Source organism: Ciconia boyciana, chromosome 4 (genome assembly GCF_034638445.1).
Source record: "Ciconia boyciana chromosome 4, ASM3463844v1, whole genome shotgun sequence".
Lineage (NCBI taxonomy): Eukaryota > Metazoa > Chordata > Aves > Ciconiiformes > Ciconiidae > Ciconia > Ciconia boyciana.
Window position 1 is genome coordinate 7,944,799 of NC_132937.1, and position 18,151 is coordinate 7,962,949.

The following is an 18,151-nucleotide window of genomic DNA, read 5'->3' on the forward strand; positions in this document are numbered from 1 at the left end:
CAGGTCAGCAGGAGAGCACCTGAAGAGCAGCACAAAGGCATTCCAGCCACTCCAGCCAGTAAGTGAGCTTCATCAGGGGCCCAACTTTAATGCCTTTATGCAAATGCACGTAGCATGGGGAATAAACAAGAGGAGTTAGAGATGTGCGCACACCTGCAGGGCTATGATCTTATTGGCATCACGGAGACGTGGTGGGATGGCTCCCATGACTGGAGTGTTGGAATGGAAGGATACAGGCCTTTTAGGAAGGACAGGCAAGGGAGACAAGGAGGGGGTGTTGCCCTCTTATGTCAATGACCAGCTGGAGTGCCTGGGGATGGATGAGGAGTCGACCAAGAGCTTATGGGTCAGGATTAAAGGGAGGGCAGGGACAGGTGACATTATAGTGGGGGTCTGCTACAGGCCACCCAACCAGGAAGACCGAGCAGATGAGGCCCTCTATAGACAGATAGGAGCAGCCTCATGTTCACAAGCCCTGGCCCTCATGGGGGACTTCAACAACCCCGATATCTGTTTGAGGGACAACACAGCAGGGCATAAGCAATCCGGGAGGTTCCTGGAATGCGTTGATGATAACTTCCTTCTCCAAGTGATAGAGGAGCCAATGAGGAGAGGTGCTATGCTGGACCTTGTTCTCACCAACAAGGAGGGGCTGGTGGGGAATGTGAAGCTCAAGGGCAGCCTTGGCTGCAGTGGCCATGAAATGGTGGAGTTCAAGATCCTTAGGGCACCAAGGAGGGCACACAGCAAGCTCACTACCCTGGACTTCAGGAGAGCAGACTTTGGCCTCTTCAGGGATCTGCTTGGTAGAGTACCATGGGATAAAGCCCTGGAGGGAAGAGGGGCCCAAGAAAGCTAGTTAATATTCAAGAATCACCTCCTCCAAGCTCAGGAGAGATGCATCCCAACAAAGAGGAAGTCAGGCAAAAATGCCAGGAGGCCTGCATGGATGAATAAGGAGCTCCTGGACAAACTAAAACACAAAAAGGAAGCCTACAAAGGGTGGAAGCAAGGACAGGTAGCCTAGGATGAATACAGAGAAATTGTCCGAGCAGCCAGGGATCAGGTTAGGAAAGCTAAAGCCCTGATAGAATTAAATCTGGCCAGGGATGTCAAGGGCAACAAGAAAAGCTTCTATAGGTACGTCTGTGATAAAAGGAAGAATAGAGAAAATGTGGGCCCTCTCTGGAAGGAAACGGGAGACCTGGTTACCCAGGATATGGAGAAGGCTGAGGTACTCAATGACTTTTTTTGCCTCAGTCTTCACTGGCAAGTGTTCAAGCCACACCGCCCAAGTCGCAGAAGGCAAAGGCAGGGACTGGGAGAATGAAGAACCGCCCACTGTAGGAGAAGATCAGGTTCAAGACCATCTAAGGAACCTGAAGGTGCACAAGTCCATGGGACCTGATGAGATGCATCCGCGGGTCCTGAGGGAACTGGTGGATGAAGTTGCTAAGCCACTCTCCATCATATTTGAGAAGTCATGGCAGTCCGGTGAAGTTCCCAGAGACTGGAAAAGGGGAAACATAACCCCCATTTTTAAAAAGGGAAAACAGGAAGACCCAGGGAAATACAGGCCAGTCAGCCTCACCTCTGTGCCTGGTAAGATCATGGAGCAGATCCTCCTGGAAACTATGCTAAGGCACATGGAAAATAAGGAGGTGATTGGTTACAGCCAACATGGCTTCACTAAGGGCAAATCGTGCCCGACAAATTTGGTAGCCTTCTATGACAGGGTTACAGCATTGGTGGATAAGGGAAGAGCAACTACCTGGACTTCTGCAAAGCATTTGACACTGTCCCACATGACATCCTTGTCTCTAAATTGGAGACACATGGATTTGACAGATGGACCACACGGCTGGATGGTTGCACTCAAAGAGTTGCGGTCAATGGCTCAATGTCCAAGTAGAGACCAGTGACGAGTGGCATTCCTCAGGGGTCAGTATTGAGACCAGCACTGTTTAACATCTTTGTCAGTGACATGGACAGTGGGATTGAGTACACCCTCAGCAAGTTTGCCGACGACACCAAGCTGTGTGGTGCAGTCGACACGCTGGAGGGAAGGGATGCCATCCAGAGGAACCTTGACAGGCTTGAGAGGTGGGCCCATGTGAACCTCATGAAGTTGAACAAGGCCAAGTGCAAGGTCCTGCAGACGGGTCGGGGCAATCCCGAGCACAAATACAAGCTGGGCAGAAAACGGATTGAGAGCAGCCCTGAGGAGAAGGACTTGGGGGTGTTGGTTGATGAGAAGCTCAACATGATATATGAAACTATATAGTTTATGATATAGTTGCCATCACGGAAATACAGTGGGATGACTCACACAACTGGAGTGCTGCAACAGATGGCTATAAACTCTTCAGAAGGGACAGGCAAGGAAGGAGAGGCGATGGGGTAGCCCTGTACGTTAGGGAGTGGTTTGACTCTCTAGAGCTTGACAATGGTGATGAAAGGGTCGAGGGTTTATCAGTAAGAATCAGGGGAAAGGCCAACAAGGCAGATATCATGGTGGGAGTCTGTTATTGACCACCCAACCAGGATGAAGAGACAGATGAAATATTCTGTAAACAGCTGGGAGAAGCCTCACGATCGCTAGCCCTTGTTCTCCTGAGGGACTTCAACTTACCAGGTGTCTGCTGGAAATACAATACAGCGCAGAGGAAACAGTCTAGGAGGTTCCTGGAGTGTGTGGCAGATAACTTCCTGACACAGCTGGTGAGGGAGTCAACTAGGGAAGGCACCCCGCTGGACCTCTTGTTCACGAACAGAGAAGGACTTGTGGGTGATGTGATGGTTGGAGGCCGTCTTGGGCAGAGTGATCATGAAATGACAGAGTTTTTGATTCTCGGAGAAGTAAGGAGGGGGGTTAGCAGAACTGCTACCTTGGACCTCCAGAGGGTAGACTTTGGCCTGTTTAGGGGCCTGGTTGACAGAGTCCCTTGGGAAGCAATCCTGAAGGGCAAAGGAGTCCAGGAAGGCTGGACATTCTTCAGGAAGGAAATCTTAAAGGCGCAGGAGCAGGCCGTTCCCATGTGCCAAAAGACGAGCTGGCAGGGAAGACGACCGGCCTGGCTGAAGAGAGGGCTTTGGCTGGAACTCAGGAAAAAAAGGAGAGTTTATGACCTTTGGAAGAAGGGGCAGGCAACTCAGGAGGACTACAAAGATGTCATGAGGCTATGCAGGGAGAAAATTAGAAGGGCCAAAGCCCAACTAGAACTTAATCTGTCTACTGCCATAAAAGACAGTAAAAAAGGTTTCTATAAATACATTAGCAACAAAAGGAGGGCTAAGGAGAATCTCCATCCTTTATTGGATGCGGGGGAAACATAGTGACAAAAGGATGAGGAAAAGGTTGAGGTACTTAATGCCTTCTTTGCCTCAGTCTTTAAGAGTAAGACCAGTTGTTCTCCGGTTACCCAGCCCCCTGAGATGGAGGACAGGGATGGAGAGCAGAATGAAGCCCCCATAATCCAAGGGGAAATGGTTAGCAACCTGCTACACCACTTAGACACACAGAAATCTATGGGGCCGGATGGGATCCACCCAAGGGTACTGAGGGAGCTGGCAGAAGTGCTCACCAAGCCACTTTCAATCCTTTATCAGCAGTCCTGGCTAACCAGGGAGGTCCCAGTTGACTGGAGGGTAGCAAATGTGACGCCCATCTACAAGAAGGGCCAGAAGGAGGATCCGGGGAACTACAGGCCTGTCAGCCTGACCTCGGTGCCAGGGAAGGTTATGGAGCAGATCATCCTGAGTGCCATCACACAGCAGGACAACCAGGTGATCAGGCCCAGCCAGCATGGGTTTATGAAAGGTAGGTCCTGCTTGACTAACCTGATCTCCTTCTATGACAAGGTGACCCACCTAGTGGATGAGGGAAAGGCTGTGGATGTTGTTTACCTGGACTTTAGTAAAGCCTTTGAGACTGTCTCCCACAGCATTCTCCTGGAGAAACTGGCTGCTCGTGGCTTGGACAGGCATACTCTTCGCTGGGTAAAAAACTGGCTGGATGGCTGGGCCCAAATGGTGGTGGTTATCGGAGTTAAATCCAGTTGGCGGCCGGTCACAAGCGGTGTTCCCCAGGGCTCTGTGTTGGGGCCAGTCCTGTTTAATATCTTTATCAATGATCTGGATGAAGGGATCGAGTGCACCCTCAGTAAGTTTGCAGATGACACCAAGTTGTGCAGGAGTGTTGATCTGCTTGAGGGTAGGAAGGCTCCACAGAGGGACCTGGACAGGCTGGATCGATGGGCCGAGGCCAACTGTATGAGGTTCAACAAGGCTAAGTGCCGACTCCTGCATTTTGGTCACAACAACCCCATGCAACACTACAGGCTTGGGGAAGAGTGGCTGGAAAGCTGCCCGGCAGAGAAGGACCTGGGGGTGTTGGTTGACAGCCAGCTGAATATGAGCCAGCAGTGTGCCCAGGTGGCCAAGAAGGCCAATGGCACCCTGGCTTGTATCAGAAACAGTGTGGCCAGCAGGACTAGGGAAGTGATTGTCCCCCTGTACTCAGCACTGGTGAGACCGCGCCTTGAATACTGTGTTTAGTTTTGGGCCCCTCACTACAAGAGAGACATTGAGGTGCTGGAGTGTGTCCAAAGAAGGGCAACGAAGCTGGTGAAGGGTCTAGAGCACAAGTCTTATGAGGAGAGGCTGAGGGAACTGGGGTTGTTTAGCCTGGAGAAAAGGAGGCTCAGGGGAGATCTTATCGCTCTCTACAACTACCTGAAAGGAGGTTGTAGCGAGGTGGGTTGTCAGTCTCTTCTCCCAAGTAACAAGGGATAGGACGAGAGGAAACGGCCTCAAGTTACGCCAGGGGAGGTTTAGATTGGATATTAGGAAAAATTTCTTCACTGAAAGGGTTATCAAGCATTGGAACAGGCTGTCCAGGGAAGTGGTTGAGTCACCATCCCTGCAGGTATTTAAAAGACGTGTAGATGTGGTGCTTAGGGACATGGTTTAGTGGTGGACTTGGCAGTGTTAGGTTAACGGTTGGACTTGATGATCTTAAAGGTCTTTTTCAACCTAAACAATTCTATGACTATATGATTCTACATGTAGGAGAACTGTGCAAACCATCACTTCTTCCTCCCCCTCAAAAAAAAAAAAATTGGGAAGAGAGGGAGGGGAAGCTATGCTTTAGTATTTCTAAGCACTTAAAGCCAAATTGATGCTTCAAATGCACATTTGTTGAAGTTCAATGACATGGAATCAGAGTAACAACATTTAAATCAGCTTAAGGAAACTTGATTCATGGGCTATTTTGTCCAAATAAAAGTACTCCAAACAGGATCCAGCTTCTGCTGGAAGCTAAAGGGTGTTTTGAATGTGTTGGTTAGGATGTACTTTCATGCTCAGCAGAAGTATAGCAGAACTATTATGTAGAACTAGACAGTTGTTTTTCAGTTTGCAGCTTCTATTATAATGCACATTGGCTTTCAATAGGTATAGCCTAAAATATTTTGCTTAACTAAAAAATAACTTGAACACTGTGTAATCAAATCTTCTCTCAGATATCACTGAGTTGATGTTCTGCTTATGCAAGAGAGAATAAAGGAAGGTACAAATGAGAGGACAGAGAAAAATTATCTACAGGAAAACTCACTTGTGCCAAACTCATTTTTAAGGGGAATTTAGGGGTACATTTTTGGAGGCAAAACAAGTATGGAATCATCCCTGAAAAAGTAAGTAAGTTATATAAGGAGAAATAATGAACTCTCTTTCCTCCAAGAAATGCCTCTGGAAGGTTCACAAAATCTCATGCCTGCATGCTACATCAGGCAGTTGTCACCCTACAGTACCAATTGTAACCATCAGTAGCAGTGGATTTATGCTAATCTGAATCAAAAGCAGCAGCGTAATTAAAAATTGCCCTCATTTATCTTAAATAATATAAGTCAGGAAAAGAACCAACAATACAAAGTGCCTTTTAGAATTGTGTTATGTGCCATTTCAGTTTAACTGAGCCTGACATTCAATCTTTTATTGGTTTGAGTTCCTTTATTTCTATCATTAAAAGAAAAGAAAAATAAAATCAAATATATACCATAAACGTCTGGATCCACAATTGGGCCACTACCTGTGCATGGAGAAGAGAAAAAAAAACACAGAAAGAAAAAGCCTTTGTAAATAGATTGCAAATGCTGGAAGAATAAGAGTTTCTTTAGGATTTTTTTTAAGAACTTACATGTTATTTGCAATAGCAATGGTCAGTACCTACACGAATGCAAAGCAACATCAATATATTGTAGTTTAATTTACAATTATTTTAGAGCTATCCTAAACGTTAACACTTTGCTTCATGTGAAACAGATAATACACAGGGCATTTGCTCTAGTAAAAGCAGGCATATTTACCAAATGGGCAAAATTTTCCTCTGCTGCTAATGTATATCTGGAATAAGTGCAACAGTAACTATTCTTATTGAAAATCAATGGTAAAATTCTCCCTGACATTAAGTGGAAGCAGACTTCAGTGGGAGTTACAATAACTGACTTTTACCTGGTCAAAAAATTTGCAGTTAAATCACTGAGAGAACCAACTGGTTTAGAGCTGCAGCATTGTGGCAAATTAAAGGCTAAAGGATGCTGTTAGAGGATGCTCCCAAGAAGCCAGCTGCATACCTGATCCACAGACAGAACTCTTATTGAAAGAATAAGATTTCCCATATGCAAAGAAACTAGAGAAGCCAGCCTTTACACAAGCAAAGTGGATACCTGTCTAGTATATACTTTTCTAAATGTTACTAGTTCCAGTTTGCAGCTTTTTCCAATTACTGCACATATGTAAGGCTAAGCACACATGTGAGTATAACACACACTGAAGTTAGTATACTATTAGTCTATTCATGCTTCAAAAGATACTTGTGTTATATTTCAACATGCCCGTTCATCCTGGTCTATAATGTATTTATAGCATGCCTTATGTAGTATATTTACTCTTTTTTGTTGTTGGTTTGGTAATAAAATTAATAGATAGTTAAAACCTCTAAAGATGACTCAAACTTCAAAAAGCATAATTCTGTTTATAGTACCATACAGTAATTCCATACCAGTAACATTACACTGGCATAAAGCCACTGTGAATTATGACCAGAACACAGTTGTTTCTGTTTATTTCAACAGCATGAGAATCTCTGCTGAAAATATAAAATTAGTTGCAACCTATTTGCAAAATGGCAGCAGATAATTAGGTTCATTTTTAAATGCATTTGAAGATATTCTAGTACCCAGAGATATAGATTAAGAGACCCCATGAGAATGGTCATGTCAATCTGCAGAAATAAATAACAAGTGAAATAAGTGTTTACTACTATCTGTCCTCAAGCAAGTTCTGACCAGGGTTTTTTGTCCATAAACCTTAATGGATTCAGTTTTTCCAGTATAAAACATTCAGCTGATGAAAGAACCAGTTTACCTTCTGTATGAGTCCTACTTCTCATAATCTGAAGAAAAAAACCCCAAACTTCCTAGGCCTTTACTCCCGAGTTAAATGACAACATTTTTATTACTGTTTACTGGAAATGGGATAAAATAATCAGATTGGTTTAACCTGTAATTCCTGCTAGGGGCATATAAACCAGGAAGTCATCTATTCCATTCAAATACCTTTTATTTTTATATAACTAAATACTTCACTTGAAATAAAGTTGAAAAAATCAAGAAGTCGGACCAACCCCAAATTTCTATGTAGTATTCCTTACATAAAAACATCATCAAAACACTGGTTCAATCTATTTTAACATGAAACTTTACCACAGTAATTTTGCATGTTTACATGCAATTATTTTTAATGCAAAGAACAGCATTGTTGTTTTGGTCCCTGTTAGAACAGGTTGTTGTGCAAATAAAATATTACAGATGTATACTATTCACTCATCTTTATAAACTGCCTCAACTACATTTGGTTTGCTTGCTTCTTTCTTTATAAAGTTGACATTTTCAAAATAAAGCAGCAGCAAAAGACTCAACCCAAAAAAATACTTGTGCAACATAGTCACGTGTTATTATGCCAAACCAGCAGGATGCTACTATGCATATCTAACATATTATTATACTATGACAAGATACTACATGACTTGAATTCCTTCAGCTGAATTTTAGAGTAGAGGGCTGGTAGATTAATGATTTTACTTAAAAATAGTTGTTATTATTGGTAAAAATCTCTCCAGTACTCATTAGGTGTTATGGATCAATTACGGAAACAGCCTCTGGAATAAAACACAGCTGTTTATTGCTTAGCGTTTGCTGCAACGTAGTCTCAAATAGTCAAATTATCCTCAGCAAGAACAGCTTCACTGGAATCCATGAAGATTAGCAGATTAAAACTAGTTAAAAATCTAGCTAACAGAATGTGAAATTTGTTCCCCCAGACCTCAGTATTTTAAACAAACTTTTAATTTATAACATTAACTGTGATATCATTAACTTGACCCAAATCCCACTGTGGTACATGCTTTCCTCTCCTTTATGCTTGCATCCTCCATCCCTTGAAAAATGTTCTTTAAGTAGCATGCTGGAAGCTGAGAGCACGTTAGCACAAATCCTGTCTTCATCATGCTTGATGCAACTTTGAAAGTAGAGTATTAGGCTGTTGATGATACAACATGCTTCAGACTTTGTTGTATTTATTTTAAATAGACATATAGTTTATAGGTGAAGGTTTTTTTAATTTGCTTTTGTTTTTATCTTCAGTGCATTTGCCTGTAAGTGATTTAATAACCAGAGAATCAGTTCAAAGCTCAGTCAGGATACCCCACCCCATGAAACATCAGGGCTGGTATTTAATTCAGTCATGAAGGCATGGAAATGAACATAATAACAGAGCATGGGCCTAATCTTTATGCTTCATTGTATGATATGTGGGCCAAAAAGGAGATACTACACAGTAACGACAGCACTGAAAAAGCCTGAAAGATCTGAAAAAGAAGATCTGAAAAAAGCCTGAAAGATCCTGGCAGTGCTTTAAATAGTAATAGTAAAAAAAAAAAGAAAAAAAAGTAATACAATGCATAGAGGATGCTAGTTTTTTAACATTTACTTTTATGCCAGCTTCAATGGAGGAGACAACAATGTTGTGGAATATTCTAAAGCTCAGTACCATAAGTCTTACAGGAAAAAGCCCCACTAATAAAAACAACATTGAGGAGGCTAACTAGATAAGTCATTTCCCTTGCTGTTAATTTTTAAGACTGGTTTGGTGCCATCCCCTATACACAAACTGATTTATAATGCAGTTACATCCTGTCTGTATGTAGTCCAGTTTGAACACAACATAGATTATCTTGGAGACTTATAATGCATATGTTTATATAAATGAAGGAACAAATAAATAATGCTATCTTTCTAATTGGGAGGATACCTTTAATTTAAAAGGCCACAACTGGGAAATCTTCAGCTTACAGGGGACAAGCACAAAAGAAAAATGGAACATTAAAAGAAAAAAATGATAAATTCATATAAATGTATTAGATGCACTGTTATTCTGTTAAGAAAATGAAGCCAAATTCATATTAAATAATCAGAGTGTAAGGGAACTTCCATTGTATACAGAATATCTATGAGGTGAACTGTTTTACTGAACTGTTATAATGTAGCATTAAAGGATGCCTGAAACCATAACATGTTTCTGTAATGAGTCTATTTAAGGAAGAACTGTAGAGAAAAAAGAAGAGAGGAGCTACTAAGAACAGCAGGAGAAAATAGAGCCCAATTATATCAGCTCTTCACCTTCTCTTTCTAAGGGTGGGAAAGAAAAAGACTTGCCATCTCTCTCCCTATAGCAGGCTGAGCTGATAGGAACAAATGTTAAGTACAGACCATATTTTTACTGTCTGTAGCCTACAATGTAGGAGAGGGAATTTAAATATTCACATTTTTTCTATCACATAACATTAGCACTGCATATTGCTGTTTCAAAAAAGAGGGAGGCTATTTCTATCCCATGGTTAAAAAGCCAAAGGTATACACATGCTCATATTTTCAGATATGATTCTGCAATTATTTGCACAAAACCACACCTATATTTCCACTCAAGGTCCACTCATTTTTTTCACATACAGCAATGCACTTACATGTACGCCTTCATATTCTTATAGTCACTTCAAATATAGTTTTGAAGATGTGGGAAAAGATCAAACCACAATGTACATTAACTACTTACAGTAGTCCCTGCAGTTCAGTGAATTAGTCCACCTTGAGACTGCTCACATAGCATTTAGGAGGTCTGACCTGGAGCCTTTAGAGCAGCATAAGATGCATACATTTGAAGATAACCATCTTGAGCACAGATGTTCCTAGGCATGTAGATGCCCAACTTCCACCGAAATGAATGGGAATTGGATGTCTAAATGCCTGTGAGGACCTGAGAGCTGGTCCATCCTGCCTCTGGGTTACTTGTTTTCTATCCAGCTCCCTCTAGTGTCCTACACAATATATTATCATCAACTCACTAGACTGCATTACTGATTTTGCATCAATGCACTAGATACTATATAGGCATACTCCCTGTGCCCTTGGATACACTGCCTAGTTGCACTTGTACACAGTGTAGAAAACTTGCAGAGTGACTGAATTGGTACTCAGTGCTTTCCAGGATCAGAACTGAGGCTAAAGAAAACACTTCAGAAACAGCAATCTTTTACTAGCCTTAAATGGCACCGAGGATGGTTACTCAAAGGGAGGATTTAGCGAGCACTAGCATGGCCTCCCTTGAAAAGCAATAAAGAAGAAGAAAATGTTAAAAAAAATATTGTTTTACAACTAATCTTGAAGACATTCATTCAGAGAAAAATCATGCGTATAAAAAGCTTCCTCCAAAATAGGTAAGCTGGCCAGGAGCACTGTCTCCACATTCTTGTCAATTTGCAATTGCTAACGTAAAAAAAACTATACTCACCATCTCCAGGCACTGACATGAAATGAGCATTAACCCATTTTTCATCCTCTCCGTACTCGTTCTTTGCTAGTAAGGTATAAGCACCATTGTTCAGATGGGTAGGGTTGTCCAGCTGAAGGCAGCCGTGGTATTCACTTTGATTGATAACATGTATTTTAGTACAGATGTATTCAGACTCATTCAGTATAGCCCCTTCATAGAACCACTGCAATGTGGGCTTAGGGTTCCCTTTCACAGTGAATGGAATACACCAGTGGTGGTCCGGGGTTGGAGATTCAATAAATGTGATATTTGGTGCAACTATATTGGGAAAAAAAGAGTGAAGAACATCAGAATATCCCAAACGTCTTTTTTTCTCAGGTTATCAGTGCTAAAATACGCTACTTGAAGGAATTATACCTATTTGGAGGATACTCATACAGGAAGCGCACCTGCTCTGCCTTGGGTACTGTGCTCACAACTGAAATGAAGCCATTCTTTAGAAAGAAACAAAACAAACTAGTTTCAGATAAAGTGTGAACCCCCATTAAATCACTTACTCTGCAAGGTGTGGAAAGTTCAGTTACCAGATCACTGAGAAGGGAGATAGGGAAATTTTAGTTTTACTGTGCTGAAAAAATGGCACAGAGGAGTGCTGAAGGAACAAAACAGTATGAAAAATATTTAAAAGTCAGCCAAAAGCAAGTAGTACTGGAAATATATTCATCTACGAATCCAAACTTTCAGGTGACTTCTTTAAAAGAATCAAAACCAGAACAGCTGATTTCATTCCCTGGATTCTTCTGTCAGGGAAGGACCATTTTCTACTATACATTTTCTCATTCTTTGTTCAAACATGCTAAATGCCTCAAGTTTACAGACTTCTGTTTCCCTCAGGAGACTATTCCAACACCTTGCACGTTATTTCGCTGTTAGAAAATTTTCCTTGATATTCATTCTTAACTGCATCCAATTTCATCTAGTTATACTCCCTTTTATCACTCATAACAGTGCCAATCTCACAATCTCATTTACACTGTTCAAACATTTCTAGTTTATGTCCCTTTTCATAGCTATTACATATCTAATTTCTACCTACAAAACATTTTAAGTGCTTCTAGAGTGATTTCTCAAGTTTACTGTCATGAGCACATGCTGAAAAAAATTTTCCATCTAAAGTGTTCCATTCCCATCTTCGATTAAACAGAGAGTTGCAACTTGTGAAAACATATTTCACATAAAATGAATTCAGGCTGGAATCTCAGATCTAAGAAGCCAATGCTTCTATACTACATGTCCCTTCCCCCTTCCTTGGCCCTGACAAATAATTATTCAAAGCTATGACAAATAAATTTACATCTGGCAGAACAAATGATGCAAGTGTGTTAATTTTTGAACAAAGCAATTGTTGGTTTAGTTAAAAAAAAACTTTAACATTTGTAGTTTATTATAAATAATTTCTATGACTTTTGATGCATTCATGTTTCTTAATTCCTAAGCATGTATGTATATGCACACCATTACAAACCTGTTCACACTGACAGTACCACTGAGTATTTGGGGTTTCAGACATTTACTTACAGATTGCTCAGACTGGAAGATAAAGCATTTAGAAACATAATTTTTGCAGAAGAACTCAGAGCAGAAAAAGGTAAAAATAACAACTGCTTGTTGGGCTATTCCCAGAATTAACTGCAATAGATAGTTCACATGCTTAAAGGGTGTTTCTGTTTCAATAATCTGTGTGCCCAACAAATATTTATACCCAAAATAGTTATTGCCAATGTGGTTTAGCCTGCTTACGTACAGAATACTGTGAGCTCGGCAGAGGCTTGGTCCTCTCCCACAATATTCTCTGCTATGCAAGAAATCCACAGTCCACTGTCCACAGATGAAACGTTCTTTATGGTTAGCGAGGCAGGATTCTTACTTGTGTCACTCTACAAATGATCAAAAAATATGGATGTGCCAAATATGGCATAAAGAAACAATGGAGAGAGGGGGTACCATTGGCCACAGTTCAACAGCATTTTCCATTTTCCCTTCCTTTTAGCTGTATCAAACTGTATTTAATCAAAGCATTACTTTGGTGTCTTATCCAAACAGATGCAAAACACCTACAGAACCAATTGTAACCATCGGTAGTGGTGGATGCAAAGCCCCAAAAACTCATTCAGTTTTCCACCATGTCACTTTCTGTTTCTCCCTTCTTTTGACACCTCTTTCTCTCTACACAAATGTTTTTTCTGCACCCATTCCCTTGCTTATCCCTCTCCTCAGTTTCATGATTGATTTCTATGGTCTATCTCTAATCTCTTTAATCTTTTTATTCCCTCCTATATTCTGTTCAGTCCTTGCTTTACTCTTCCTTTTATCTCTTTCATTTACACTTAGCTTGACATCTCTTCTACTACTGCCTTCTGAGCTCTACTGCACCTTGACAACAACATGTCTTCTCCCTCCTCCTTAGCCAAATGTCTCTTAAAAGCTTCTTGCTATCATGGAACCATCCACAAGAGAGTATGTCCCTTCTACTAACTGAACTACTGCCCAAGTGCTGTTTTACTGTGCTTGAGCACAGGCTAATTGAGGTAAGAATTATGATTTACAGAAAGTTCAGTGCATTAAATGCTATATTAAATATGCAGCTATGCTACACTGCATAAAGTAAATTACAAAAATTAATTACAAAAACAAAGCAAAAAGTAATTACAAAGATTAAAAAGAAAATAATACCAGCTAGCAAAGCTAGTTGTTAAAGCCTCTGTTATCTTAAATGAGGTCCTTAAAATGACAGCCAAATAATTACTATTTCCATACTTGAATTTTTCATAAAATGCAAGATTATTTTATTAAAAAGGAAAGGAACCAAAACAAATTTAGAAAATAAACAACAATTAGGATGATTGTTTAAAAAATGCCTTTTGGGGTACTTATTGTACACATATGCTTTGATGCTGCACAGAACACAAGGAAATGATATGCTGCACCTGTAAAACCACAGTGACTTCCAGTGGTAGACAATGGGGACATGTGGGGACACTCCTGCATACAGGATTGCAGGACCAGAATTTTAAACATCAAGATGACACCTTAACTCCACTTAAGTCAAACGTCCCATTGATTTCACTGTGACACTGGGACAGGAGGAGTGGAAAAGCCAACACCCCGATTCACATTTCTCCATGTGCAACTCTCAGAGGTGAGCAGTCCTCAAAGCAGGAGTCAAAGCACAGGGCTTCAATTGCAGGTTCAGGCTGAAACATATAGCAAGAAAAGTCTAACTGACATTAACCAACTTATACATCAGCATGAAAGCTGAGCATGTGGTTAATGTTGCAGGACTGAAGTTTGGTTTTCACTTTTGCTAACATTTTTTCCTTGTAAAACAGGAAAGAAAATCAGGCAGAAGCAGCGTAGGAGGTTAAGAAAAGGGAGGCAGAAACAAAGATATGGAAGTCAGAAAAAGGAAACCAAAACCAACGCTCACAGAAAAGGAAAGTTGTGAATGGCAAATGAGCTTTAAAAGGCACTCATTCTTCTGCTACTGAAAAGACTACTGTGCTCTACAGCTATATTATAAGCCCCTCTCACAAAGTTATGTCAGGATAAAAAGGCTTTTCAGGAAAGCTCGAAGCAAACTGAACATGGCATTTGAAAGAGGAAGGTTAAAAAATGAGGTGATCTTACTTTTTGAACAGTATCTCACATTTGTCTTGGCTCGTGACTCAAAAAAAAAAGAAATAGAAAAATAAAAAAACACAACTGCATAAATTCCTCAAACTGTTTTAATTTCTTGTTCTTGTTGATAACTGACGCATTTGGGTAGTTTTACACATTAGAGAAAAGTTTAAAAATCAAACTAGAGCTCTGAAAAGCTCTTATGAAAGCTGAAAGACAGGCTAGTCAAATTCTACATAAGCCTAATGTAATGACCTCAGTGAAGAAAGTGCAGAGGTTAAGAGACCCCAGAGGTCCTGTCTCTTCCATACTGCAGAAACAGTTTTGGAAGTACACATCCTACACTTTGTACAGACCAGAAAGCTTTAGGCAGTCTGTACTCTCATGAATGCAGGGGAGCTGATGCCATAATACTGTAAATAACAGAGGGTCTTGCACAGTGTAAATAATGGCAATTTAGGAGGTCAACAGCTGCATGTTGAAGACCTGCTTAAATGCTTCTCCTTATCAATATCTCCATCAGAAAGAACTTAATCAGTATATCTCCACTGCACACACAGTCTAAGGCAGGTACACAGAATACCAGGATCTCAGGAAACAAAATTCCCACTGTCTGGATGGGTTGAGGAAACATTTTCATACTTCATAAGAAAATTTTGACGTAGTAAAACCTTAACTTTGACTTTCATGACTCTCTTGTTATTTTGTTTTGTTAAAGGAAAATGAAACAAACCACAAAGTAATTAATATTTACAACCAAAGTTCCAGCACACCAAGCTTTTGGCCTAAAAAAAAAAATAAAATTTGAGAGACAAAGCTTTTCTCACAATTAGAGTAGATTGGACTTGTTCTCTCTATGCAGGTATTTGTGATAATAAGAAAGTACTTAAGCTTCAGTATCCTGATTCGCTACATTACTTCCATGAAATTACAGCACTCTCATTTACAAAAGAACATCCAAAAACTTAAGTGCAAATCAGTTTCTCAAGGAATGAATGTTTGCCATTTTCCAAAAGCACTGCAGCAGTCACCATGGATTTAAAGTAACTGGAAAATAAATGTAATCCTAACATTAATTTACTAATGTTAATTAATTACTTTTATTATTTAAATTAATGTTAATTAATTTACTAATTTACCTGTTTCATATTTTTTATAAAAAGTTAATTAAAGATAGAGACAAGGCTTTACTTCATCCTTTGGCAGATGTCTTGTCTCTGAATTGCCACGTATTTGAACATGAAACTTACCTCATGGTTTGAAACAAGATTAGTGAGCACCCAGGATACATTAGGGGGCGGCCCTCCAGTAGTATCACAGTACAATGTGATGCTCTTTCCTTCCACCACGGTGATGTTGTAATTGCTTAGGTTTGCTGAGGGCAAGTCTATGATACAAGCAAAAAAAAAAAAAAAAAAAACACAACACACCCAAAAAAACCCCACCACATGGATATTTGTGTTTGCCAGAAATAGATACTGCTCAGTTCTATTGGAAATGTATAAATGCAATCAAAACCACTGCTTACTTAAAATTCACTGTGGTCAGTTATTGTTCAGGAAGGGAGTACAAACAGCATTGCTGGAGATATATACAATCCTTAAGATGCTACATGAAATTTTTTGGGCCTCCTTCGTTTCACATCCAAAGGAAACATTCTAGCATGTGGAAACACATTAAGCTAATTATAGAGGGAAATGTTTCAGGTGGGCAAATAGTAGTTATCCTAACTTCAGGTTTTAACTTAAAAAAAAAATTCCCTCCATTTTTTAACACAGGAAATTTAATCTGTCTCTGTTGTAGCAGTTGCAATGAAATCTCTATTTTCCAGGGACTAATTGACATTGTGGTATTCCCACTATTCTCTACTACAGTTAACATGAAAATCCCATTACCCCATGGTATCACATAAGAGACTGAAGCCCTCCCTCTCATACAGAGAGCTCATAGACAGCAGAGCAAAACCTAGATCTTCAAGTACAAAGTGCACAAGAGGGAAACAAAGCCCTGAATAGATCAAACCAGAGGAGAGAAAGGACAGAAGAGAGGATCAGCAACTGCACAGAGCTGCTATCCAGGGCACTTCAGCAGACTTAGCTATTGCCTTCAAAAAAGAGGGAAAGAAGAAAAGCTGCAAGATGGTACCACTCACCAGTAAGCCAGTCTAGCTTTTGCAAGAGCCAGGATTCTCCCACCATCTCACAAATCTATAAACTACTTAATATCTCATTTTTCTCATTCTTCAGCACCCAAAGCAATGGGAACTTTCAAAAGAGTAACAGCACTAATATGCTGAGTGCTTCCAAAAACCCAACACGTTATAGACTACTTTGAAGCTAACCCTCTTCAAAAATATTGCCAGGAATGTCAAAAGACTTTAGGCATGCAAGACCTCACATCATATTTATTTGCATAGCAAATAATTAAATAACATGCTGGATATTTCTTCAGAGATACTCATCATTTGGAGTTCCTACACATTGTAAGAATCCTTACCCTCAATTATGAGGCATTTCTCATCAACAGTTCTGGGCAAGTTTGACTTGCAATTTAACCTCTCAAATAACAGAGCTTATTTGCTGTGCTAGATATATATGTATATATCGGGTTTACGTGGCAAGGTTTTGGTAGTGGAGGGCTGCAGGGGTGGCTTTTGTGAGAAGACACCAGAAGCTGCTCCCATGTCAGACAGAGCCAGTTCCAGCAGGCTCCAAGATGGACCTGCTGCTGGCCAAAGCTGAGCCAAGCAGTGACACTGGTGGTGCCTCCATGATAACATATTTAAGAAAGGGTAAAAACCGCTGTGCAGCAGCTGTGAGAGAGAGGACTGAGGAAAAAATGTGAGAGAAACAACTCTGCAAACACCAAGTTCAGTGAAGAAGGAGGGGGAGGAGGTGCTCCAGGTGCCAGAGCAGAGATTCCCTGCAGCCTGTGGTGAAGACCATGGTGAGGCAGGTTGTCCCCCTGCAGCCCATGGAGGACCATGGTGGAGCAGATATCCACCCTGTAGCCCATGGAGGACCCCACGCCGGAGCAAGTGGATATGCCCTGAAGGAAGCTGCAGCCCGTGAAGAGGAGCCCATGCAGGAGCAGGTTTTCTGGCAGGACCTGTGGCCCCACAGGGGACCCACACTGGAGCAGTTCATGAAGAACTGCAGCCTGTGGGAAAGACCCACGTTGGAGCAGTTTGTGAAGGACTGTATCCCATGGGAGGGACCCCACGCTGGAGCAGGGGAAGAGCGTGAGGAGGAAGGAGCGTCAGAGACAAAGCGTTATGAACTGACCGTAACCTCCACTTCCCATCCCCCCTGCGCTGCTCAGGGGGTAGAAGGTAGAAAAATTAGGAGTGAAGTTCAGCCTGGGAAGAAGGGAGGGATGGGGGGAAGGTGTTTTTAGTTTTGTTTCATTTCTCACTATCCTACTCTGTTACAATTAATTGGCAATAATTTAAATTAATTTCCCCAAGTTGAGCCTGTTTTGCCCATGATGGTAATTGCTGAGTGATCTCCCTGTCCTTATCTCAACCCACAAGTTTTTCATCATATTTACTCCCCCTGTCCCATTGATGGAGGGGGAGTCATAGAGC

General features: G+C 41.1%; 1 protein-coding gene across 1 annotated transcript in view; it reads right to left on the reverse strand.

Annotated features, from left to right (window-relative positions):
* The window catches only part of LOC140651122 (BDNF/NT-3 growth factors receptor-like), a 209,422-nt gene that overhangs the window by 147,861 nt on the left and 43,410 nt on the right, over positions 1-18,151 (reverse strand). Inside the window, exons 7-10 of the mRNA XM_072860241.1 lie at positions 15,816-15,952; positions 12,692-12,824; positions 10,906-11,205; positions 6,056-6,088 (exon numbers count right to left, since the gene is read on the reverse strand). Of these exons, the coding sequence (XP_072716342.1) occupies positions 6,056-6,088; positions 10,906-11,205; positions 12,692-12,824; positions 15,816-15,952 (603 nt within the window). The remainder of the gene's footprint in view (positions 1-6,055; positions 6,089-10,905; positions 11,206-12,691; positions 12,825-15,815; positions 15,953-18,151) is intronic.